At 41.4% G+C, this 25,876-nt stretch overlaps 3 protein-coding genes across 4 annotated transcripts in view; all 3 read left to right on the top strand.

Moving 5' to 3' along the window:
• Positions 1-1,355: 1,355 nt before the first annotated feature.
• Positions 1,356-6,231, top strand: pex11g (peroxisomal biogenesis factor 11 gamma). The gene is made up of 6 exons (XM_086263179.1): positions 1,356-1,891; positions 3,303-3,557; positions 3,908-4,105; positions 4,188-4,366; positions 4,922-4,984; positions 5,098-6,231. The coding sequence occupies exons 1-6, from the start codon at positions 1,706-1,708 to the stop codon at positions 5,324-5,326; spliced, it is 1,110 nt and encodes a 369-aa protein (XP_086119305.1). The 5' UTR covers positions 1,356-1,705; the 3' UTR covers positions 5,327-6,231.
• A 936-nt stretch (positions 6,232-7,167) lies between these two features.
• Positions 7,168-17,345, top strand: LOC147313538 (amyloid-beta A4 precursor protein-binding family A member 3). The gene is made up of 11 exons (XM_086263178.1): positions 7,168-7,459; positions 9,387-10,392; positions 10,737-10,767; positions 10,893-11,038; positions 11,270-11,356; positions 12,944-13,120; positions 14,194-14,373; positions 15,245-15,457; positions 16,117-16,236; positions 16,446-16,586; positions 16,672-17,345. Exons 2-11 carry the CDS (start codon positions 9,400-9,402, stop codon positions 16,741-16,743), a joined length of 2,160 nt encoding a protein of 719 aa, XP_086119304.1. The 5' UTR covers positions 7,168-7,459; positions 9,387-9,399; the 3' UTR covers positions 16,744-17,345.
• Positions 17,346-19,057: 1,712 nt separating this feature from the next.
• Positions 19,058-25,876, top strand: part of abca7 (ATP-binding cassette, sub-family A (ABC1), member 7) — a 30,562-nt gene continuing 23,743 nt past the window's right edge. For both annotated transcript variants that reach the window (XM_086263174.1, XM_086263173.1), the window contains exons 1-9: positions 19,058-19,135; positions 20,889-20,980; positions 21,227-21,320; positions 22,543-22,684; positions 23,153-23,277; positions 24,474-24,592; positions 25,034-25,231; positions 25,320-25,412; positions 25,574-25,811. In XM_086263174.1, the coding sequence (XP_086119300.1) occupies positions 20,915-20,980; positions 21,227-21,320; positions 22,543-22,684; positions 23,153-23,277; positions 24,474-24,592; positions 25,034-25,231; positions 25,320-25,412; positions 25,574-25,811 (1,075 nt within the window). In that variant the 5' untranslated portion in view covers positions 19,058-19,135; positions 20,889-20,914. The remainder of the gene's footprint in view (positions 19,136-20,888; positions 20,981-21,226; positions 21,321-22,542; positions 22,685-23,152; positions 23,278-24,473; positions 24,593-25,033; positions 25,232-25,319; positions 25,413-25,573; positions 25,812-25,876) is intronic.

Here is a 25,876-nt window from a genome sequence, read left to right as displayed (position 1 = left end):
AAATGGCCCTGCTAGCAGCCATGGATGCAGCATGTGACGACATCACAGCAGGGTCCTGCAGAGGATGGATTCGCCACTCCAGGAGATACTTTCCTCGCTGCATTGTGAGGGATAACATCTGTTGTGATGTAGATGAAAATATGTGGCCAGACAGACAGGAACGTCTGGATGTGCAAGAATGATTTACTGTACTGTTACATGTGCTGTTTATTGTTCACATTAGTGCACAGCTCTACCAAATGGGTGATTTTATGTTTACATGTATTCTACAGTGAACAAGTGACTGTAGCATATTTTTCTTTTGCACAATTCTGTAGGATTACAAACACTTCTACACAATGGAAATGTGAAACGTACGTATTCAGTGTCTCAGTTACTCCCAAGACTCCCATAACATCTACAGTAACTTTACTGCACATTTCAGATGGCTGTACAGGTAGGCCATAGTGCTGTCGTCAGCATTTTCAGGTGTCACCAATTGTTTTTGCAATGGGAAACACTGAAATTATAAACTGTCATAGTGGAAACATGACAATGCCATTTGACTATCTTGTTCATAAAGATGGTGTCAAGACTTTTCATTTTGATGGCACTGACAGTTTCATTGACATGGATACTTGCTTTTGAGGTATGGATAATCAATTCTGTGCATGTGACGTGCTTTTGCAGGCTATCCACTAGGTTTTGCGGTTTGCACTAATTGTTTTGGGAAATGCACTAACTGCTGTGCAAATGTTAATGGTGTTCTAAGAAACGCACCAAAGCGACTGAGAAAAACACAATAAACTCAAAACCCTGGGTCAACGACCCAGGCATCCTAACAATGTTCAGCAATGAAAGTAAGTAACTTTAATTTCTTCATCAAAACAGCAATAATGTTGTGCTTTACTTTATTTCACGCTTCTTCGTTTTGTTTTGGGGTTTTTTTTGGTTTGGTTGGTTTTTGTAAAACTGTAAATTTGAAAATTCATGGATAATAACTATAATAATATTTTATCGTTAAAAATAAAATTTCAATTAGAGCTTGCACGTGCAAGTGGATTAACCATCGCAGAAACAAAAATATAATTACAGTACTGTAATATATCACAGATAGATAGATAGATAGATAGATAGATAGATAGATAGATAGATAGATAGATAGATAGATAGATAGATAGATAGATAGATAGATAGATATGTTTAAATGTTTCGTGGTGGTTGTACTTGCTTTTACTTAAGTGTGCTACTTTAAAGAAAATGATTTTAATTTGATTTGCATATTTGCAGACATTTAGTATATTTACATTTGACATTAATCCACAGCATAACATTGTGTCAGCCCCACAGTGTTGGGGAGTAACGGAATACATGTACCGCCGTTACGTATTTAGAATACAAAATATGAGTAACTGTATTCCGTTACAGTTACCGTTTAAAAAGGTGGTATTCAGAATACAGTTACTTTGTTGAAATAAATGGAATACACTGGGGTACTTTCCTGTTTCATTTTGTCGCGGGTCAGGACTGTTTGGGTTTTGTTTGACAGCTACGTTCTTTTGTTCCAGGCGGCAGCGTTACGGTTGCCATGGTTACAGGGCGACGCTCTCTCTCTCTGCGACTGTGTGTTTCCTGGGTGAGAGAGCGCCTTTTCGTTGTTGTTGTTGTTGTTGTGCTAAGCTAACAGGCAGAATGCTACAAGCATAGCTCTAAAGAATGTAGCATCATGTTCAGTGTAGTCCGTGCTGCTGGGAGAATGGACTGCCATACACGTTATGTGTCTGTGAGCGCTAGGAGGGAGAAAAAGGGGAGTGGAAAGGTACGAGCAGTCATCGAGCAAAAACGGGAGCTGGAAGCATGTAAATATAATAATAACCACTGCAGCCAAGAAGAGTGCCTGACGAGCCCAGTTGTAAGTAAGCTATTAAGACTCGACTGTACACTGTGTTCGTGTTTTCCTCCGAAAACAACAAGTTCCGTTGGAGCAGTCTTTCAACGCCTCTCTCTGTCTGTCGCAAGAAAAGTTGACCCACACAACAAAGTAGAGCTATTTTTCGGCTACCAGCCGACAGGGACCCCGCCGTATTATGCTGGGCTTACACTGTGCGATTTTTTCAGTCGCGCGATTCAGCTCCTGCTCAAACTGTACGATTGACTCGCAGGGGTTAGAAGTTCATAGGTCACGATGCAGGTCTCACAATATACGGCCCGATGCTCTGATGCGACCTGAGTGCTCACACTGTGCGTCCATAAAAATGAAGGTTATAACAGAAATTCTGTCGCTCGCTCTCCCTCTCCGTCTTTCACTCACACAGACACACCACCACCATCAACTTTGCTAAATTGCTAATGAAAAACATTGGTCAGGCAGCTGTGATTGAGCAGCAGTGTCGATCCAACTATTTTCACGGTTGTTGTGGTCGTGATAATTTTGTGAGGCCACATCGAAAGGGCTCGGATGGTTCTACAGGTTGTGCCTCCATCGCTTGTGTCCAGATCACACGCTGCACTGCCGTGCTACGCCGTCTTTTTCGCTGACATTTGTGTTTGCGCGTGCGCAGTGTGGCAAACTGCGGTGACACCCTCACGACCAAGCAATTGATGATCGGGAGCTGGTCGTGAGGTGTCAATCGCTTCTCGTTACCCCACGTATACTACACGATGCACGACGCACGATGAAGGCCAAAATCGGGCCGATCGCCAAAATGGGCCAAAAATCGCACAGTTTGAGCCCAGCATTAGTCAGAGGTCCCTTTACTACAGTTCGGAGTCGCGGACCTTCAGTAATAGTAATAAATCACACAGCAATAGTACATTCACGTTGTTGTAAAAAGCATGATAATATTGTAGCGGGTCAGGGCTGTTCGGGGTTCTGCTTGTACAGTTATGTTTTGTGTATGTTGCCATGGTGACGGGTGACGCCCTCTCGCTGCGACGGTGTGTCCTTCCGGGGTCAGAGGGCGCCCTATGTGTGTTGTGGTTGCCGCGCTGAGCAGTTAGCTAGTGGCAGTGTGTTCTTCTGCAAATGTAATAAACGGCTGTGCTCCCTGGCTAGCTCACGGGAAGCAAGACCAAACGATACCTCCGTCTCCTCCTTGTCTGAACTCGCCACAATATATTAAGTAATCCAAAGTATTCAGAATACGTTACTGTCATTGAATAACGTAACGGAATAGGTTACAGAATACATTTTGGGGCATGTATTCTGTATTCTGTAATGGAATACATTTTAAAAGTAACCTTCCCAACACTGCAGCCCCACCCCCCCACACACACCATTTATTTATTTATTTATTTATTTATTTATTTTTAATCAATTCCAGCTCCTGGCCGGACGAAGGAGACGCTCGATTGAATCGACGATCTTCTACTTGAGTCTGCTTTGGGTGCTTCCTGTTTCAAAGTCCAGCTGGGGGAACAGATCACGAGCAAAAACAGCAAATCTAACTGGAGATGGTGTTGGCCTAATAGACTTTCTTATAAATCTAGCAGCGCTTCGACAGAGCGGAGCAGACATGCAGCGGTCTCTGGAGTCTCTGGTGCAGCTGCTGGAGTCCTACAGAGGCAGAGATAAAGTCGTGAGTATTCACTCGGTCACATTGTATCTGTTTAAAGTGTTTCACTCGGTATAAACCATTAATAAAAACAGTGGTTACACGCTTACGAAGTGGATGCCAAGTGGAGACTGATATGTAAGTACTAGACTGTGGTTCTATAGAAACTGCTCATATTTGGTGTTGTTACATTACTTAAGAGCAATGAGCAAACATGCTCTGTGTTAGTTAAAATTAAAGCATCAGCCTAGTAAAGTATGTCTGCCTGAAGTCCACACATTCACTAAATCTCTGACAATAAAATGTCCTTTCTGATTTTAAATAATAATAATAATAAAAAGCTACCCACAAGTCTCTGTTTGTCTTTTTTGCAGATCAGGACAGTGTGTTATGGATCCCAGCTGGTTGGAGGAGTTCTTTCCCGGAGAGCAGAGGCAGATGTCCGGTCCCAGCGGCTCGGGAAAAGCCTGCTGCTGTTTTCTGCTCAGCTCAGTCACTGCAGGACGGTGCTCAGGTTGTTCGATGACCTCTCCATGCTGGCCTACTCCCACAGCTACGGGTTTGGAAATGGGGTGATTCACACAGCGTATGCACTGCATCACTCTGTGCTAGCCTGTAAATCCCACTGTAACGCTTGTTGCACGTCTTTCCAAGGAGGAGGACGCGGCCGTGCGCTGGATATCCGTGCTGAACAACGTAGCGGACCAGCTGTACTACCCCTGTGAACACATCGCCTGGGCCGCCGACGCTGAGCTCATCAGAGTGAAGTCCGATAAGTGGTGGCTGTTCAGCACAGTGCTGTGGGGAACCTCACTGCTGCTGGGAATCCTCAGGTGAGATCACCTGTTCACATCCATACATTACTTTTCTAATGCTGCCTTTATGGCATGCTTTTCTTATTTTTGTTTTTTAAAGGCCAGAAAGAAGGAGTCTTATGTAGTTTTTCTGCACCTGTAAATGTAACATATGCAGGACATCTGCTGGCCAGAGCTCCTTTAAAGAACATGCATAGACAAGCAGCCCGTATCTGTCTCTCTGTGTTAGCCCTTTTTCTGGTGAATTTGTGCCTTTTTCAAATCCATAAATCTTCAGTGGGAACTGAAAGGGGAGGGGGATGTGAGAGGAAAGTCAGAGAGAGATTAAGTCAAGCACTTCTACGTCCTACTTACATAATGACCAGAAACTCCTTAATTTCATTATCCCATCTCTTTTTTTCCTCAGCTTAGAGCTTTGTTTATTTTCCAGACCCTCTTTCTTTTTTATCTCATCTGTTATTTCATGCAGTTTTTAGAGAAACCTGTGAAGCATGTTTTAAGTCTGAGCACTGAAGCAGACATCAAACCCTTGCAGTGTGAGTTGATGTACGATGTGAATCATTTGTCCTCTAGATCGCTCCGAGTTCTTCTGCTGCTGAGGAAGAAGCTGAAGAAGAGGCACGAAGGCAGAAACAGGTATTTGATTCAGTTTTCTTTCTGTTGTCTCGTGTGTTTCTAAGCACAGTTACAGTAACATAGAGAGGGACTGACCGGTTATGAAAGGTTAAACCACACGTTTTCTCCTGCAGTCGCTCTCAGCTCCGCCGGCAGATGCGAGGGGAGCTGCTGTCCATCCTCAGCAGCATGGCTGACCTCAGTAACGCCATTCACTGGATGCCGCCCGGCTTCCTGTGGGCAGGACGTTTCCCTAACTGGCTGGTGGGGCTGATGGGCACCACGTCCTCTCTGATTGGTTTGATCCAGATGAATGCCGGTAGCGGTGATCAGTCAGACACTACACAGTCTTCACCAGAGTGAGGAAGAGATGGCAACACTAAACGACTGACGGATTTATGGATAATAGTGGAAAATGATTAGACTCCAGTCAGACTGTCTGTGGAGATTAACTGCAGTCCTGTAGCTTGTAGCAACAGGAACATAAATTAAATTGTGGCCTATTACTGCTTTAAAAGCAAAAAAAAGTCACTGCACTTGTGCTTAATTAGGAGTAATTAAAGATCTCTTGATGAATTTGCCAACCCGTATTCAATTTAGTAGCTTTTGATTTACACTTGGACATTTTAGTCATGAGAAATATCATTAAGCTCTACTGTTCATTTCACTACACTAAACATGTTCAGCAGTAAATTCAAGCCCTAACGACCCTGAGGTCAACAAGAGGGAACTTCTGCTGTAAAACTTTTTTCTTTGTCTTTTGTTTTTAATGATTTTGTCTAAAGAATCATCAAAACAGAAGAAAGGTCAGGCAGGTCACAGTTTGATTCTTGAGGAAACACCAGTGGTAACATAGCCTTAAAGTTCCTGTTTAATGGTCAGCTTCACTCTGGAATACGTCCACCCAGCTTCTTAACTGCTTATCCAGCTCAGTTTCACCAGGAGGCTGGAGCCTCTCCCAGTCTGCACTCTGGAATGGGATTGTAAATGATTGCCTTTAAGACACACTCCACGAACCTGGCTTTGAATATAGCATAGAATCATACAAACTGTGAATATAGTATTGCGTGTTATGAATGTGGTGACTGAGCTGTTTCAACTTCAGTCCCGCATTCAGTCATTTTTAAAATCTGTTTTTTTCCAACGCGTTACGTCCTCGAGTTCACACTGTATCAACCAGGTTGGTTAATGAGTTTCCCAGGCATTGAAGAGCTGTCACAGAACTGGAGAAATATCTCAGTTTCATTAAAAAAAACAAAAAACAAAAACATTACCACACAGTTACCACTCAAAGTCCAAATGTTTGAATGTGGTTTTGTCCGCTAACGATGATGTTTGTATGACTGGTGAAATGAAATAGAATGTGTCTGAAATGTGTTGCTAATTTAAATGTAATATAATTTTATATCATGGGAACAAAATTATCTGTTTTTCAAGAAATAAAATAAAATGTTAAATTGTTTGTCTTCTCAGATCATTTAATAAAGTACACAAGTTCTCGTGGGGGTAGATTTTGGGCGAAGTTTCCATCCCTTTATTTTGTGCCACTTAACCAGGATCTGAGAAGTGGCAGCAGTCTAACCCCAAAAGGCCAGGCACTCCTGTAAATACATTTGTATAGAATTTCATTCATTTATGGGCCAAATTGTGTGTGTGTGTGGGGGGATAAGCACTTGAATTCAATAGCTTTTCATGATGTCTCTTATGTGACCGGTTTAAGTAAAATCCGTTTGAAATATAAACTCAAATGCACGTAAAATAATTGTAAGTTTCTTTTTTTCGCGATCAAAAATTCGACGTTTGATTGAGCGGGACTTGAACGTAAATCCCGTTGACGTCAGCGTAGGTGAGCGTTGCTTTCAAGTGCTAAAGAACAATAAAATAAATGAGTTTGTAACTACTACACTCCTACATATAAGATTAATATTTTATTCTGCCACATTAGACCCCAATACTGCATAAACTGTATTTATAAACACATTCATATAATATTCCAATTACTTCTACGTCGTTAGGTTTTTGTAAGTGTCGTGTGTTTAATTTGGTTAAAGTACACGGTTTGTTTGTGATCAGTTGTTTAGAAATTTGACTGTAGCCCTTCGTGGTCCAGTCATTTGTGTAGACTTGCACAATTTGCAAAAGAGGAAGAAGAAACTAAAAGAAGAACAAACTATCTCGTGGCGATGTGAGACGCTGCGGTAGCACGTGAACGCAGCACGACTACAGAGTCAGCCGATAAATAAAAGCTGTCAGTCGGCAACTGACGGAGCAGCAACAATGAGTAGCAAACTCTGCTTTAAACACTAAAAGTGTCTCATCTTCGGAGTATGTGACATTGCTGAATTTAACAGTGTCGGTATTATTAGTATGAAGAATAAAACGAAGCCAGAGTTTTGGAAAACGTTCAAATTCCAAACCACGTCAACTCATCTGTCGTGGCACCTACGGGAGTCTGAGTGTGGACACAAAGAGAGCGACAGAGATTTAAAATATCAGGTGAAAACTTCTCTTTTAGCCGCTTGTACTCTCATATTTTGATTGAAGTGTTGAAATATTAGTACTGCTGCTGTTAAGCAAATGCTAGCTTTGCTGTTAGCCTGAGGCTGCTTCAACTGCTAACTTCGGTTAGCCAAACTCATGTCTTTCTCGCACCCTGAAAATAATTTTCGCTTGTTTGTGTGTTTTACCCTGCTGTCAGTTGTTTGCACTACCGCGCCAGTGTTTTTAATAACATGCCATGATTATCTGATCTAACGGTGGATTATTCACGCCATGAAAGATGCGTCGTCGAAAAGATCTGATCTGTGTGCTTATCTGTACAAGAAGGAGGGATCATAAACTTTTCTTTAATGCACGGCACTGCCAGATGGATCACGTACATGTTAAATATAGTAAAAGACTTAAATATAGTAGCTGACGAGTCCCGAGTCTTGTTTATTAAAAACATTTTACCAGTAAGGACCATAATTAATAAATATGGCATTTATTAAATTAGGTTTGGTGTGTTTTGATATTACCATGGTGCTAATCTTTATGGTGTAATAAATTACATGGTTGTTATTTATAGTTGTTTGATAGTTTTTATTTCTAAGATACATGGATGTGAAGGACTGTGCTCCCTGAGCCTGTTGGATGTTGCACTATAGGCCTGCATGCTCTTCGAGTGCATGATGTTTTCTATAAGCCTGAGACGGATTTTTCTATTTCGGTGTTTGTGGGTAAATGAGGACAAGAGGGTGCATAGATGGTGCATACTTTTTCGCTAAGGCATTCATGCTGATGCAGCCTGGAAACTATAAACACACTGTGTAGATCTGATATTTAATAACGGTGTTTTGGAGGTAGCTCATGTGAATTGTGAGTCTGGTTGAGGCTCGGCATAATTTAATTGTATTGTTAGGCAGAGCTGCTCTGCAGTCATGAGGTATTTTAATGGAGAGAAGCAACAGATAAGCAAGGTACAAAATACAGAAAGCAAGAGCTAATAATAATTTTGAGCACCATGTACCCCACAAAGTAACAACGCTATGATTTGTTCTTCTGAGTGATGGCTTCTGGAACAAAGCTATTTTTAAACATTGTCGTTTTACACAAAACTATCATCAAGAAGGAAGAACGGAAACTTACAATGGAAAGGGTACGATTCGTCAAGAAAAATTAAATCGGCGAACCACTGTAAGTGTCTGGTGTTCAGGGATGCTGTGGTTCACCAGTCAGCATGTTGGACCACTTCTGTCCTTTACAAACCTCGAGCCAAGACAAGGATAAAGCAGATTGCAATAAGAGCACATTAAAAATAAAGTCATAATGATTCTATCAGTGTAGAAATGATAAAGCTTTCTTAATTTGCTTTGAAATTCAGCTACTGTTCCAAGATATTTATAACACTGAACATGTTCCACCATCTGACCCTTAATGGATGTGACCTCTTGTACAGGAGTGCATTTCTTAGAGTCAGTGACATATCTTAGATATGTTTAATTAAAGGTGCGACTTGTCGTCATCCTGGAGCGGACTGACAATAACTGAGTCGTCTGCACTCTCTAAAATGACCCTCATCTCAGATCTGCTTTGATCAATATTTGTGTACAGGATAAAAAGATAAATATGGAGCCAGCCAGACTCTTTAAGTAAAAAAAAAAAAAATCAATAATTCAGATTTTTATTGTAATCAAACTGTTCTAAAAGCTTTCTGATTCAAATATGAGGCTCAATTGTATTGAAGGCTGAAGAAAAATCAACAAGCAGTAATCGTGCATGAGCATCTTTTCCCTCCAGCTTTTTAATAACCAGGTTCAACAACGTGCCATTATCCACTCCTGTGTGTGGAAAACTGCATGGGGATAGGCGCTTGCTCAGTTTGGCTTAAAATCTCTGACTTCACCAGTTGTTCAGCTCAGTAATGCCAGTTTTTCTCTGACAGGCTTTCTTACAGAATGGACTCAGACTGCCTCCCTGCATCTACAGACTCCCTGCTGTGTGATCCGGTTCCTGTTCATGGAGCCTCGGGGGTTGAGGTCAGCAGTCTGGCTGCAGTAGCTCTGCCAGGTTCAGAGGCAGAGGATCTGGATTCGTACAACCTGATCGAGCCTCCACCTTTAGACTGGAGGTCAGACACCTCTAGCGAAGCTGGTTCAGCAGACGATCTGGATGATGCCAGCCTTCCCACCTCAGCTGACTGTCTCGACAAGGCAGATCTGGGTGAGTCAGTATCGCTTCCTTTGGTTGAGAAAAACATTTTGACTCCAGTCGACGTGAACCAGCTGGATCTTGTCGGAAACGTTAAACAGCCTGCTGAGGATGTCGAGGCGAAATCGACAGACGAGGCTGAAGCAGGTGCGGGAGTATTGAGGGCTGAGGGCTTTAAGGACGCAGAGGAAGATCAAGCAGTGGTGACATTGGGGGATGTTGATCTCCACAAGAACAAGAGAGGTGAAGAGGAGGCTGCTGAAAGGAGATCAAATGATGAAGACCATATGCATATCCACACCCTGCTCAGTCAGCTCCAACTAATGGAGGAAGAGCCGCATCCCAGTCATCGGATGCCATCAAATCATCATTACTCTAGGCGGTCTGAGCTGGAAGCATGTGCTCCTTCTTCAATAAAAGAGGACAGCGCTGAAACCAAAGGGCTGCTCTTCTCTGAAAGCCACCAGAGAGACCTGCTGGGGATGCTGCAGTGCACAGAGATAGGCGCAACACCCCGCCCTACCTCTCTGCCGCACAGAGGGGACGTGGACGCCGTGGTGTCAGTTTCCTACAGCCAGGAGGATGCACAGAGGTTCTGGAGGCATCACGGGAATGGTCAGCAACAACGGCACAGGGATGACTCCCTCACTTCACTGCCTGATGATGAGTATCCCGAGCCAGTGTGGATGAAGCTGGGAGAGCAGCCTCCAGAGGAAGAAGCTACTGCAGAGAGCGAGCAGGTTGGTGCTGTTACTAAAACTAATAATAAGGGTGGAGACGTTTGGTCATCCATCGTTTTTGTTATGATGAGTTAACTAATCCAATATTTGCTTTTTATTTATTTTTTTCAGCTGATTAATGAAGCTATATAATGTCAAAAATAACACAGTCATCACTGGTTTCCAGAGCTACCACACATCTGTCCTGACTTCAGCTGTCTTTGGTCTCTTAGCAACACTAAAACGATAATCAGAATACTTTTTTTTTCCTACCACCAGCTAACCCATCACTGAACTTATCTGAAGCACGTTCAGTTTTTCATGGACTTAAATTCACTAATTTGCTGTGCGTGCCTTCTTTGCAGAGTGCTGATGACCAGCCTTCATATAAAGATGGTGAGTCACTTATTATTATTATTATTATTATTATTATTATTATTATTATTATTATTATTATTATTATTATTCACTGAAATTTGACATTTGTCAAATATCTAATGTAATATGTGCTAATGTTTTAGTGCCTGGTCCTTGTGATCCTGAAGACCTTTTGGATGGAGTGATTTTTGGTGCCAAGTATCTTGGCTCCACTCAGATCAAATCAGAGAGGAACCCGTCTACAAACGCTCGTATGGCCCAGGCTCAGGAGGCTGTGGACCGAATAAAGGTGCTTTAAAAACAAAATAACCAAATATGCACCTTTTATCATGATCTGGCTGTGCAATGCATTGGTTGATGATGTTAAATCTGGTTTTATAGTTGTAGTGAAGGATTTTTTTTTCTTATTAAACATACCTGTTTTAAAGTAGGTGGGATGTCATTATTAAGTTAAGGATAGACATGTGGTGTACCTGTCCTCTAAGGTTAAATATGAGAGTGTTTTCTGTGGTTCTTTTAGGCTCCAGAAGGAGAGTCCCAACCAATGACAGAAGTGGATCTGTTCATTTCTACTCAAAGAATCAAAGTGCTCACTACTGACACGCAGGTACTGCACTCATCTGACCACATACATTCATTTTCCTCTCTTGTATCTCCTCATATCATAAGACCTCACTTCTCTCTAAGACTGTAGACCTACCTGGGGCCTACCAGGCTCCTGTCCTGTGGAATTAGCACCCAGTTTGGATTCGAGAGACAGAAACAGGCTTTAAACTGTTAAAGCTCATAGTTTGATGATGGATCAGGTGACCCCGAACCATCCCTTAGTTAACGCTGCTGATGCACTGAGCATTTTCCTCTCGCCTCCTGTCACTCCTGTTTATACATCACTACTGCATGCCATTAGTTTTGTCTTCTGTCTCTCTGTTTCGTTCTGGTTTGGCCGCCCCTTCTTGAGCATTGTTCTGTCGGAGGAGGTCTCTTCCTGGTAAAAGGGATTTTTTCATTCCCAGTGTCGCCAAGGGGGTCATCAGATTGTTGGGGTTCCACCCTAAATCTGCACAGTCTTTAACTTATAGCATAAAGCATTTGGGGAAATGTCTCTGGTAGCACTAAAATCCAATGATGGATTTCAGCAAAAGCTCAGTTGATTCTTGGCTTCATGGAACATGAAGACAAAAACCTAAATGTACTCTGAGAGAATGAACTTTAGCTAAATGTGTTAAAAAGTTGTCAGACTTGAGGTTGTAAACATCTGAAAACATACCCAACACAGCTGGTGACTTTTTATTACACAAAGCAGCATTGCACTCCTTGATGTTCATATTCAAGCTGAGCTCTCGCTGCAGGAATCCTTAATATAGAATTGGGTGGTGATTTAATATGAGGCCTCTAGTAGAAGCTATTTTTTTTTCTACTGAATTGTTAGGAGAGTAGAAGTAGGTCATCTCCTGTCATTGCTCCATTTGCATTTGCTCCATTCTGCAGTGATGGATGTGAAGATGAATGGTTTTCTTATTCAGTGTTTTTACTTCCAAGCGATACATGTTTATTATCCAAAGTTGTCATTTAGGACACAGATGAGGCATAAAAAGTAAAATGAAAATTGCATTTATAAATTACTTTGATGTAAAACAAAGACAAATATTTGTGGAAATTGCACTTCTGATTCACGTAAAGAACGCTCCACTAGCTTCCATGTTAACAAACAACAGTCTTTACTTTCATTTTTTCAGAATTCTCATCCAAGTTAGTTTCGGTCCTGAATTAATCTTAGGCGCCTGGTTTGTTGTTTGCCTTCGGTCTGTATGTTTGTCTGCTAGGTCAGTGGTTTGGTACATTAACTTGATAACATATTTGGCCTGGAGAAATGGTTTTGATGAGGTGAGGGTGCACAGACAATCCTGCTTTGCTTGAAGACACAGAATGAGGAACTTCCTTAATTTCAAATTTACTTTGATAAAGGCCTGGGCTTCCCTTTGGGATGTGCTCTCTCAAACACACCAATCTTTATCATATAATTCCTGTAGTTCTGTAAAAATGTCTTTAACAAGAGAGGCTTCTAAGAGGAAAAATGTTAAGTAATACCTATCTGCAGGAGGTTTAAACTCTATGCTGGTTCCAAACCAGACCTTCGTGCTCGCTCTCCCTGTCTTTGTTTCTTATCTTAACCACTGTCATGTCCTGTTTGCAGGAAGCCATGATGGATCACGCTCTGCAGATGATCTCTTACATCGCTGACATCGACAACATCGTGGTCTTGATGGCACGAAGGAAACGTAAGGGGCAAGATGGTGACACCGACTCAAACTCTTCGTCATCATCTGCAAAGAAGTGCTTGATGATCTGCCATGTGTTCTCCTCTGAGGATGTGAGTCAGTCAACTGGAGGGTTTTATATGGTGTTCATATACTAGAAGTGTGCAATCAGCATGATGCTTTCCTTCTTAGCACTCATATTTTGATTTCTGGATTCCAAGCAGAGCTTTTCAGGAAGCTTGGTTGCTGGCCAAACAGCTCATTTACAAGTCCAGCCAGGCCTCATTGTTATATTGGTCTTTCATTTCTAATTACACAGTTTTGCTGCATGGTTACTGCATGTTTAAACACATTAAGCATGCAGTAAATAAGGTACATGGTGAAATATATGGCATTAAAATGTGTCTAAGATCGCTAAAATTGACATTGGACTCTCCCAGAGCCCCTTTGAACTCTTCCAGATTTCCTAGTCACATACTTTTGCCCACAGACTGGTTACCGCATGTCCTTGCGGAACACCCTCACTCAAACGGCAGCGCAGTATAATGTAAATAGATGTAGCGTTCAGTATCTTGGCATCTCCCGCCCTGCACACTCTTGCATCTCTTATTAAATTGCCAAGTCGGTTGCTGACAGCAGTTTCAGCTTCAGCTTGGCTGGCCTGGTTTCCTTCCTCAGACAACCACTGAGTTCTCCTCAATGTCAAAACCGTCTGGCTCTCGTCCCAGTTTCCCAGTTGGCGACACTGAATGGGAGGAAGAGCTTCCTTTAGAAGCTAATTAGCTCTGGGATGCTGAAGGCTGTGATCGCGTCTGCTCAGAGCTTTTTCAAACTGAGCTTATTTAACGTGTTTAAGATAATTTCAAAATACTTTCATTAACTCATGTTTACAGCAGATGCTATATGTGTGTGTAGCAAGAACTTCTCAGAGAAATTCAGATAAAATGCATTAAAGATAGTGTTTTGTGTTGATGCTCTGGTATCAAGTTGTATGACCCTTTGGCTGCTTGTCTTTACAAACGAACACATTTGCTTTGATTTGTTAGTATTTAAATGGAGGATTAAGGAAAAGTCTAGGGAAAAATTTGTTTAACAAATGCCCCTAGCATTTAAATGTAGAGTAGACATGACTGTAACAACAGTGCTGAACCCTGATTCAGTTTTGTCTGTCTCCTCCTGTTTGCAGGCTCAGATCATAGCCCAGGCTATCGGGCAGGCGTTTGGAGTGGCTTACCAGCAGTTCCTCCAGGCCAACGGTATCAAGGCCAGCGATCTGAGGCCCGGCGAGTACAGCGACTACCTGGAAAGTCAGGAACTCTACAACGGAGACTTGGCCCACTTCTCTGACTCTCAAAACCTCAGAGAAGTAAGCAGGAGGGATTGTGGTTGCAAGGCCACCCACACAAAATACAGCTGACTTATAATTTTGGCTTGTGTAGTTAAAGGACTAACCAAGGCAGCACACAGAGCCAATTAAAGGTCCAGGAGAGAGTGCAGGCAGGGTGGAGCAGGTGGAGACGAGTGTCAGGGCTGATTTTTGACAGGAGGATAGCAGCAAGAGTGAAAGGGAACGTTTACAAGGAGACCTGCTATGATGTATGGTTTTGAGATGGTGGCACTGACTAAAAGGTGGAGCTGAAGGTGCTCAAAGTTTCACTGAGATAGACCAGTGACTAATTAGCCAACGTGTTCAATTTATTCCAAAGCAGGCCCCCCTTTTACTGCAAATCATGTGTCAAAATGCCCAAATGTGTCATCATGTTGTCCTAAAGTAGCACAAAGGTAGATTTGGCAAATTTGCAAATACCTGTTTGAACAGGTATTTTCAACACAAGAGTCAGAACCGTGCAAGATGCATTCACAAATCTTTAAAGGTGTGCAGCAGAGTTTTAAAGCAAAGACTGGGTTTGTGGGTGATTATGGTCTGACAGCTTGTGATGGGATCAGCAGGTGTGATCCCATCACAAGATGGTCTGCAGTTTGCTTCAGACTTCACACTTCAAAGTGTGTGTTTTATATATGCACAGCTGTTTGTTATTTATATTATCTGCACCTCATCTATTATTTCCTTATCTCGTCATGTTGTTTAGAAGTGTGCAGGGGCTTTCCTTTAGTGGTTCTAAGTATTAATAGAAGGTGTTGCAGGAGAGAAAAAAAAACAAGCCAAAAAAAAAAAAAAGAGCTCTGATTAAAACAACCACTGATATATTACAAGTCTCTCTGTGTCTGTGGATCAGGTAATCATGACCAAGGCTCCGGGGGAGATCTTGGGACTGGCGGTGGTTGAGTCGGGCTGGGGCTCTATCCTCCCCACAGTGGTGGTGGCCAACCTCCTCCACGGAGGCCCGGCTGAACGCTGTGGTGAGCTCAGCATCGGGGACCGCATCATGTCCATCAATGGGACAAGCCTCGTGGGTCTGCCCATCACCACCTGCCAGAACATCATCCGCGTAAGTAGGACACACAATGACACAAACTTCAAATTTCAGTGGTCATAATAAAGATGAGAAGAAAGGCATCAACAACAACAAAAGAAACATATTGTGCTGCAGATTAAATGCCTTTATTGTGCTGTATATGCAAGTTAGGATCACCAGGTGGCACTGTAGGTCCACACAGGACCAACATTAGCATCTGTCAACTTAAACTGTTAAAGCAAAACTTGCTGCTGATATTCAGTGTTTCAAACATTTTCGTTGTTTCGAGTTGACAGAAGTTTATACCTTTGAAACACTTAATCAAAGACACAATACGATAGTTACTTAATGCTGTGCAGTTTATCAACTTTAGTTTCCTTTATAATTTTGGCCTCCACTGATCATTAAACTAAAGTAATGAAGATAAAACCCTTATTGTGCTGCAATCCCTGGTTTCACCTTTCTGCACATACTTTTCCTTCAATTTGACCCCAATAAAATGTCCAATGTTAGGCTTGTAATGATGAAAACATGTCGTAAACGTTCACAAAAGTTATTACAAAAAGAAATAACTTTTGGTGAAAAGGTACACTTGGGTGAATAGTTTGCATATTTTCCTCAGTAAAGTTTTACTGCTCTAACTCTGGATCGCGCCTCCCTTTTTGTTGTTTCACCTTTTTTTCCCCACTTAGGATCAGAAAAGCAAGAAGTATGTGAGGCTCAGCATCGTCCACTGTCCTCCCGTCACCATGGCAATTATCAGGAGACCAGATCCGAAATTTCAGCTGGGCTTCAGCGTGGAAGATGGCATTGTACGTCCGCATCCATATTTCACATCTGTCATTATGTGACGTACCCCTTCAGCTTGGCGCTGAGCCTGCAGCAACCAGCAATAGAACAACAGTGTTTTTACCAGATAGCTTTAAGAGATTAACGTGTTTGGATTAAAAGGTCGGTAGCACTCGGTACAAGTAAATTATTCTGAACTATAAACATGCAGTTTTCTGTCCTTGGGTTGCAGATTTGCAGTCTGATGCGGGGTGGTATAGCAGAGAGAGGAGGAATCCGCGTCGGGCACCGCATCATTGAAATCAACGGGCAGAGCGTCGTTGCAACGCCCCATGATAAGATCATCCAGATTCTGACAAACGCTGTAGGGGAGGTGAGACGTAATCTAATGCTTACATTCACAATAACATAATCAAGTTCATTACACTTTAAAATGAGACTTCTCTCTGTCTGTGCAGATCCACCTGAAGACGATGCCAGCTTCAACGTATCGACTGTTAACAGGACAAGAGCAGCCAGTGTTTCTCTGAGCACTTCCTGTTTCACCTGGACAAAAATTCTTCAGTATTCAAACTTCATGAGCTTTTGCCAAACTGAAAATATTATGCAAGTGTGTTACATGCTGTTGTGACACCACTGAAAGCTGCAAACCGGATCAGTTTTGCATGTTTTTAGGACAATAAGAACATCTGAATATGAAAGTGCGATTTTAAAATGACAGGGATAGATAATAGTTCTTCATTTGTATTTATCACATATTTACATTTCAGGCAGTAGCTGAGATGCAGTAATGCTTTTTTTACTTTGCTTACGTACTTAGCGGTGAGCAGCGTCAGAAACACTGTACTTCATTAGTCTTCCAGCCTGTCGTGTGGCACCAGTGTGCCTGAGGTAAATTTGCTTGAAGAGGGGGACCTCGCTGAATCAGGACAAAGGGTCTGTGGCTGTCATTGTGATGTACTTCCAGCCCCTCACATGCACATACATTAGCTTCTCTGACTGTGTCGAACATGAAGCAGATATGCAACATTAAGAGACTGCCTTATTTGATAGAGAGATGCATATATTTTTAAGATTTTACTGTTCTCAACATTCATTAAAATGATCTATAAGAAAATATCTTGATATGCTTTATTGAATCATTGATGGTCAGACGTTTACATAAACTCATCACAGGTATAAATGTTGTGGTAATTTTGGGCTTTGAATTAATTCTTTGCAGTGTTCTTTTTCCAGAGTAGAATGATTGTACTGCTTATATCTCTAATGACTTATTGAATTTTAATTTTCTCTGATCCACAAGGGTCAAATATAAACATACCCACTTAAATCTTTTAAGAAGTGCAGTGTAGGGTTCTACAATGTCTAACAAATTGAGAAGGTCAATACCTATTCTTGTTAGAATTGTGATTAAATACAATTTGGAGTTTCTCTTTGCTAGCCTAAGGATTTGTTTGACAATACTCTGGTTTGATCATCAGTTTAAACAACTCTAAGTACAGGTTGTTTGGCTGTGTCATGGCTTTGCAGAGGTCTGGAAGAAGACCCAAATTGCCACTTTAAGATGAAAGGACACAAAGCCTGCTATGAATTAGAAATGGTTGGAACGCCAGTGTCCACAGTGGCATAAGATTTATATCACCATGGACAGTTCAAGCTCAACTTAAATTTGAAGTTGCCCACATGGACGAGCCAAATGCCTTCTGGAGAAAATCTTTAAGGTGAGATGAGACAAAGATTGAGCTGTTTGGAGGAGCAAAGGTGAGGCTTTCAAACCTAAGACTACTACCAGTTGTCAAGCGTAGTGGTGGTAACATCATGTTTTGTTGCCAGTGGTACTGGTACATTGCAGAAAGTGGATGGAATAAATTCATCAACTTCAACTCAAATCACCAGCTAGACTGTTGAAACTTGGACACAGCTTGGCGTTCCAGGAGGATAATTATGCTTATTTCCAGAAAACCAACCGTTTTAAACGACCTCTACCAATTCTGCTAGGAGGAGTGATAAGTATCCCACAAGTTGTTTTTATGGCTACCAGAACCGTCTGGTCAAGGTGCAACTCTTTCAAGAAGTCGGCACATACAGACATATGCAGTGGCACAGCCCTCCGAACTAAAGAACTCATAATGGACTGCAGGAGGCACAAACAGGGTCACTCCCCACTAAACATAAGTGGAGATATTTCTCCATCTTCCGATTTTTGGGCATCCAGCCGTCCGCCAATCGCATCTGGACCCATAACACCAACGCCCTGGTAAAGAAGGCCCAGCAGTAGCTTCACTTCCTCCATGTGAGAAAGAATAACCTGGACCGGAAGCTGCTGCTGCTGGTCTTCTGCCGCTCATCAGTAGAGAGCATGCTCTCCTACTGGGTGTTTCACCTGTTGAACTCTGGTCGGCATGTCAGGTCAATCAGGTCTCACACCTACAGACTCACAAACAGCTACTGATTCCATAAAAATCAATTGGATGCTTATACACTGGTATGCCACTTTAAAAATGTCAGCAGTGCAATGTCTAGTGAAAATGAACTGGTGCCGTTTATGAATTATTAATTGTGATTGTAATGTTTTTAATAGTGTCAGGCTAAAGTTATAATGCTTTGTTGCTTGTATTGATAAAATATCCTTCTTTATGAATTACTTCTTGAACACAAGGGAACGGTTCATATTACTTAAAGCCCTGTGAACCTGTCAGTTCTCTTTTTTCCATGTTTCTTCAGTTACGAAATTATAACAGTAACCAATCGGATTCTTAACCGGCTTTTACGGCCACGCCCCTTTGAATGTGTTTGACCAATCCGCTTCATGTGTGGGCGGAACTTTACGCTGCTTACAGCTGCTATCGCAAACACTGGGAAGTCAATGTCAAGCTGTCGGCCGCTGGAGAGGAGCTTTAAAATCAGCTTTATTACACAGAGGTAATCATTAACATCTGTTTTACACTGAGATAATCAAATTGGTTTCTTTTCACTGTTTTCGTAAATGAGCTGATGTACACAATAGCAACATCACTGTATAGGATGCTAAGACAAGGAAGCTAATGTTTCTTCAAGCTTTTGTAAGCTATTGCCCTTATATTATAAGTTTACGCTTAACCGCTAAATATTGTTGTTGATAAACTTGTAGTTACAGTGTACTTTTGATTTGATTTTATTTCTCTAACATGTCTACTTTAAGAAAAGAATACCTGATTGAATAACCTAATTTCATTCAAGCAGTGCAAAGTTGTAACTTATGTGGATGCGTAGTTTCTGTGTTATGGGAGCATGAAACGTTACTGTACCTTGTTACATCAACACTGCATTAGCTACCTGCTAATGTTTTCCTGTTCTCAAACAGGAAATAACAACCCCGTGAGAAACCTGGCGGTCAAAATAAAGAAAAATATATTTTTTTAAAAAGCCGGCTTTAATGGTTATAAAAACTACATCCTACACCTGCACTGACATGCGCAGAGATGCAGACTGTTTTGTAAGGTTTGCAAAGGGAATTAGTCAGAGCAGTTCTAGCTTTACTTAAACAGCTTTATGTTGTTTTCTAAATCTAGAAGAGACCATATTCTGGACGAATGGTTGAGCAAAAGTGAATGCCTTACAGTGAGACAGGTAAGCTGTTTGGATCAGGAGGATTTCAGGATCAAGCATGGGATTGTCTGACTTGAGCAGATCAGAGTGAGCAGAGAAGAAAACCTTTACTCTAAACACACATAGTAAGGCTGGCAGGTCTGTAACTTTTTTCTACATAATTTAAGTCCCCACTAGCCTAGACCTATTGCAGCAGAACTAAGGGAGGGTTTATTGTCGACTGATCCTGTACAAACTTTAAGATTTATCAGAAATTACATATTTAAACCTTTTAATCTTAAAAGGCTTAGGCTCTGTCTCACGTTCTACTTTTAAATGTCCTAGGAACCACAAGTAAGACATCAGAGTGAAGTGCACCATTTAGGTGATACGGTACTATGAGGTCTTTAAGATAAGATCTGGGCTGATTATTCAATACCTTGTATGGTCTGTCTTCACTAATAACATTTATCATAGTTATAATTTTTTATCATGATAACTATCAATTTATCATCACCTCGATTTATCGATTTATCATCGCCTCTGTCAGTGCGCCCCAGGGCAGCTGTGGCTACAATGTAGCTTGCCATCACCAGTGTGTGAATGTGTGAATGACTGAATGTAGTGTAAAGCGCTTTGGGGTCCTTAGGGACTAAGTAAAGCGCTATACAAATACAGAGAATATACCATAGTTAACATTAATAATGACACTTCTTTTTCCTTTTAAGAATTTTCTATATCACCCAAAAGGGAAAATACAAAAAGGCATGGAAAGTCCTGACACCAGCTGAAATCAGTCATTAGTAATTTGCCACTTAGTGATAATTAATATCAGGGGCCATAATTTGGAAGTGGAAGGTACATAATTTCACCAGAAACAGGGCATGACCAGGTGCTCCTGCAAAGTTTAGACAAGCCTGTGAAATAAAAGGAGAATACGGTCTGTTCAGGTTACTTAGAACTTTAGTGAAGTATTCAGGACTTATTTTACCTGCTGTGTTTTTGATTGTCAATGATTGCAGTATTGGCTCTGTCTGTCTTTTCTCCTTTGCGTACATTTCATAGTTGCCCTGATGAACTTGTCCTCTTCTCCCCACCGTTTTTCCAGGATCACGTCATGGTCAGGTAGGAGCGATGGGTTTTTTCAGACAACTGTTCCTCCTGCTCTGGAAGAACATCACGTACCGCAGAAGGAACAAGGTGATCACATCTTCACTACTTAGGATAAAAAGCAAGAGATTGTTTGATTCTATAAGGAAGCATAATGAACGAGACACAGACTGCACAGTACATGAGATCATTCTTCAGTTTTCCGGTGTATACATCACCATCTGAAGTATCACAGCACTTATTTGTCAGTTTCATTGCTGGCTATAGTCCTGGCCCGTAAAGGTCACTGATCGTTTGACCTACTGTTAACACCTCTTATGCTCTCCTCTTGTGCAGATCCAGCTCATTATCGAGCTCCTCTGGCCTCTCTTCCTCTTCGTCATCCTTATCTCTGTCCGTCATTCGCACCCTCCTTACAAACAGAGCCAATGTGAGTGATGCTGGGATATTTGTGTCTCTTCACAAACACGCTTATACGTCTTAAAAATGGCCTTTTGCCAACTGGTTAAAGAGGATTAACTCACTCAGAGTGAGTCTTGTGCCACACACGCACATTTGTGTTCTTGACCTGCTTTGATTAGTTCTCTATAAACATGTAGTGACATAACTGGTAACCTAAGAAAACACAGCATGCCAGCTCAGAGTGTAATGGGCAGTTAGTCTGTGCATGATAAAGTTACATCTCACTAACTTTGAGTTTAAGAAGATGTAAACTAGACCAAACTAGACTAGATCTGTATCAAATATGAAACCTACACGAAATGTTTCCAAGTGCCTCCACTGGACCACAATCAGTAAGGCTGAACAAAGTTAAAGTTTTACATATATATACAGCCATGTGAGAAAGGTCGTCACAGGACTTTATGCAGTTCGGTAAAAAACTAAGCCCACCCATGACTCCTTAGCTTGTAGGTCCACATTTAGCAGCAATAACTTGAAGTAATCATTTCTCTTAGGGTTGTGGAGAGATTTTGTCACACTCTTCACAGCATTGCTGTTCATCACCTTTAGCGTCAATAAAGGTGGAGAACTGAACAAATCACCACCTATGAAGTTGAAGTTTGTTCAGATGAAACTTTACAAACCTGAGTTGTTTCACCATCTTCTTTTTATGGAAAAGAGGCTTTCTCGTGGCAACCCTTCCAAAACAAGACAAACTGTTTCAGTCTTTTTTAAATTGCACTAGCATGAACGTTAGCATTTAACACGCTAACTGAGACCTGTACAGTATGAGATGTAGCTCTTGGCTGTTTTGCAGTTTCTCTGAACATTGCATAGTCAGACCTTCCATTCAATTTTATTTATATAGCACTAAATCACAGCAACAGTCACGTCAATGCTCTTTATATTGTAAGGTAGACCCTACAATAATACATACAGAGAAAAACCCAACAATCACATGACCCCCTATGAGAAAGCACTTTGGCGACAGTGGCAAGGAAAAACTCACTTTTAACAGGAAGAAACAGGTGGATTTGCTGGGATGTCCACTAATGGGAAGATTGTGGCACTGTTTTAACACACAGCTGAATCCTAGGATAGGATGTTAGGATTATTGCTCAGTCTAGTACCTGGTGGATGTATTTTAGGTCACTTCTACAGTATTTTCATTGTTTTGTGGCTCAGGCTGATCTCCTTTTCTTTCCTTGTAGGTCACTTTCCAAACAAAGCCCTGCCGTCAGCAGGGACCTTGCCCTGGATTCAGGGCATTATCTGCAACATCAACAACCCTTGCTTCCACAGCCAGACACCAGGAGAGACACCCGGCCAAGTTGGCAACTTTAACAACTCCATGTAGGTAGATCGGAGATTAAAAACATGGCCAACCACCTAGAGTGGTGCAGTTTAGAGTAGGATCATTGCTTTAACGGTACAGTACTAGTATTCTGATTACAAGTGTTCTGAAACAAGAAAAACTGTAAGTAAAAGTATATTTTAGAAATAAAGCAACCTCACCTGCATCTTTCAGCTCATTTGCAAAAATGTGCATACATTGCACGACTTTATATAAACACATCCTATAGGAATAGTTTTAAAATATTTCTGAAGGAAATCAGAATATTTGTCTTCAGGCAATATGACGTAAAAGCTCACAGTTTTGCATTCTTTTACTGTACACAACAGTGTACAGTAAAGTAAGGCAAATTTAGGACTAGCAGGCAATATGATTGAATAGACTTGGTCTGTATACAAACATGAAGTCAGTGTTTGCTGTCATTAAGTATCACACACACTCTCAATCTCACTGTTGTTTTCCTCCAGACTGTCTCGGCTTCTAGTGGATGTCCAGGCCGTTCTGGCCTACAGTGGTAATCAGAGCTTCGCCGGCTTTCAGAAGCTAATGGAGAGCGTCCGGAAGCTGGGACAAAGAAGTGGAGCCCTGCCAAGTACTGCAGCTTGTTTCAATCTGTTGAAGCATTGATCCAAGGAATACATATTAAACTGAGGGCAAACTTTGAAGAGGGGCAGTTTAGAATTTCTTTCTTAAATGGGCACCATTAGCCAGAAAGAGTCATGAATAAGTACAGTCATTGTGGCAGAACATGAAGCTTTACATAAAGTCAATGTTTAGCTGGGGGTTTTTCTTTAGGTTTAGTTGCCATGTAGCTGCGCTTTATTCCCGCTTTTCACACAAATGCAAAAACCTTCTTTGTTTTTAAAAGAAATAGGGGGGAAAAACAAGAATTTATACAAAGAAAGGAATGTTGGATTAACTTTGATGTATCTGAGCAGGCCTTACTCAGTATGTGTACGTGTGGTTTAAGCACAGCTGAATGATTGTGTCTTATTGCTGTTGTGAAAGCAGGACATAGTGATTGCTTAGCTTGCCCTGCCTCGGTCATATTGAGTTACTTCCCCTGTTGAACAAGAGACTGAATGAAAGCAGGTTGTCAGTGTTTTGTTTTTCTACAGCAAGGCAAACATTAACATGTGCTCAGGTCTTAGTTTAAAGAACCTGCTGCACTGTTTCATTTGGGTAACTGTTTGGAAGGATGAAATTAATATTTAGTTAAACCTCACAGGAGACAAGTAGAAGAGAAAAAGAAGGTTATTCTTGGTGAACCAGTTTTAAATTTCTAGATAAGAAAAACAAAAATATAAGGAAGGAAGTTCAAATGATGAAGCCTGTATCGATGAGTTTATGTGAGCAGAAATCATACAAGCAAACAATGGAGAAAGCTGCTGCACTGTTCTGTGACCTGCAAGTCATTAATAATGAACCAGTGACTGGAACCGGGCTGATTCTATTCTGCCTCCCTGTAGCTGGTCGCATTTTAACTTTATGAGTTTGTAATTGTGTTTTTTTACTCTCAGCAGCAGGAAAAATCGTTTTTTTTAAATAGAAAATAAGGCTAAAATCTATCAAACACGTCAGTATGAAAAGGAAGAAACTATCGGACGTCATGTGCTACCTGAAAAAACTACAAATTAACTGTGCTAACTTTAAGTTTAAAGTGTTGATACTGCAAACTCAGCTGCAAGCTCTATTCTAGATGTTAAGTGTTGATTCTAGCTTGGACTTTGATTTGTGGGGCTTTGTGGGGTTTTGGCTGTAATCTTAATCTGTGTATTTCCACTGCAGATCTCCCAGTAAAACAATACCTGAGACCAAATGAGACATTTTCCACCTTCCTCCTGACCAATGCCAGTATGTCACCTGTGAATGTGGACACACTGCTGAATGCTAGACTTAATTTTCAGGTTGGTTACCGGCTTAAATCACAAATAAACCCATTATCTGCTCTGTAGAACTAAAACTCTTTTGGCCTAAGTGGTTAATCCCTTTTAGGATTAAAGATATAAACCAATCTAATGTAAAATTTTACACAGAATAAATAACATTTATTACAGAGAGAAGAAGAAGAAGAAAGATATAATCCAAAATGAAAATAAGATTTCTGTCACTAACAAGTCTTTGAGGTGTTTGCTGCCACCAAAGTTACATTATGTGCTGAAAAGCAGTTACTGTAACTTGTTACAGGAAAGTCATGTAATTTGTGATGATATTTTAATGTAAACTGTTAGTTTTCCCTTTAAGGCATCACTGAATTTTTTTGTTGGGTCAGTAGCAAGCATATTACCTTTGTATTGTTTTTGTCTGATGGCCAAACATCCTTAAAAGAACGTTTTTGTCCACCCCAGAGTACACTGGCTGTAGCGGAGATGCAGCTAAAGGACATGGTGTGTAATAGAAGTGTCCTAGAACAGCTGCTGACGGTGGATGGAGGAGAAACCGCCATGACTGATCTTCAGACCCAGATGTGTTACTTACCAGCTGATGTGCTGCAGAAGACCGAGCGCCTTTTCCTGTCTCAGCTCGACTTGACCAAGTTCTTGACGGTAAGCATCGGCTGATGGAGAAACCAGCGCAAAATTTAGTGAATTCAAAGCAGCACGAGTAACATGGGCCACCTCTTGTCCCTGTCAGAGAGACCGTCTAATGGCCAACGCTGGAGAACTCAGGGCCATCAGTCAGGCTGTCACCTCAGTTTCCCAGGAGCTCACTGCCCTCCTGGATGATGTAAGAGCACATTAGATTCAGTCTATATCTCTATCACACTGGACATGATCAGTTCAAGACCATCAGACCTTCATCATTTTTTGTCGTATTTCTCTCTCACCTGTTTTCGCCCTTCATTTCTGCCTCTTCTATGCTTCTTGTTCCTTCTTCACTTCTTTCAGATCTCCTCCCTCTCCAGTTTTGCAGACATGAGCGCAGCTCTTCGTGTCCTGTCTCCAGAAAATCGCACAGCAATGCCCAGAGAAAGTTTCAGAGCTTTTTCAAAGATCGTGTGCGGTCACCATGAACTTGACGGTGAACGCATCCCGTCCCTTAACTGGTATGAAGACAATGACATCAAGTCCTTTTTGGGCAAAAATGGCACAGAGGACGTGAATGTGGAACACAACAACAATACAAGTAAGACGCTGTGCAGTTTCTGTGGCAGGATGTTAATGGCAATATGTGCAGACAAGACCTGGCTT

The sequence above is a fragment of the Aulonocara sp. 'chitande type north' Nkhata Bay genome, linkage group LG15, assembly GCF_057382095.1.
Source record: "Aulonocara sp. 'chitande type north' Nkhata Bay isolate Kocher_YH1m ecotype deep benthic linkage group LG15, A_spYH_male_GT1.1, whole genome shotgun sequence".
Classification (NCBI taxonomy): Eukaryota; Metazoa; Chordata; class Actinopteri; order Cichliformes; family Cichlidae; genus Aulonocara; species Aulonocara sp. 'chitande type north' Nkhata Bay.
The sequence above is the reverse complement of the archived record's forward strand: the minus strand, read 5'-3'. Positions and strand labels throughout refer to the sequence as shown.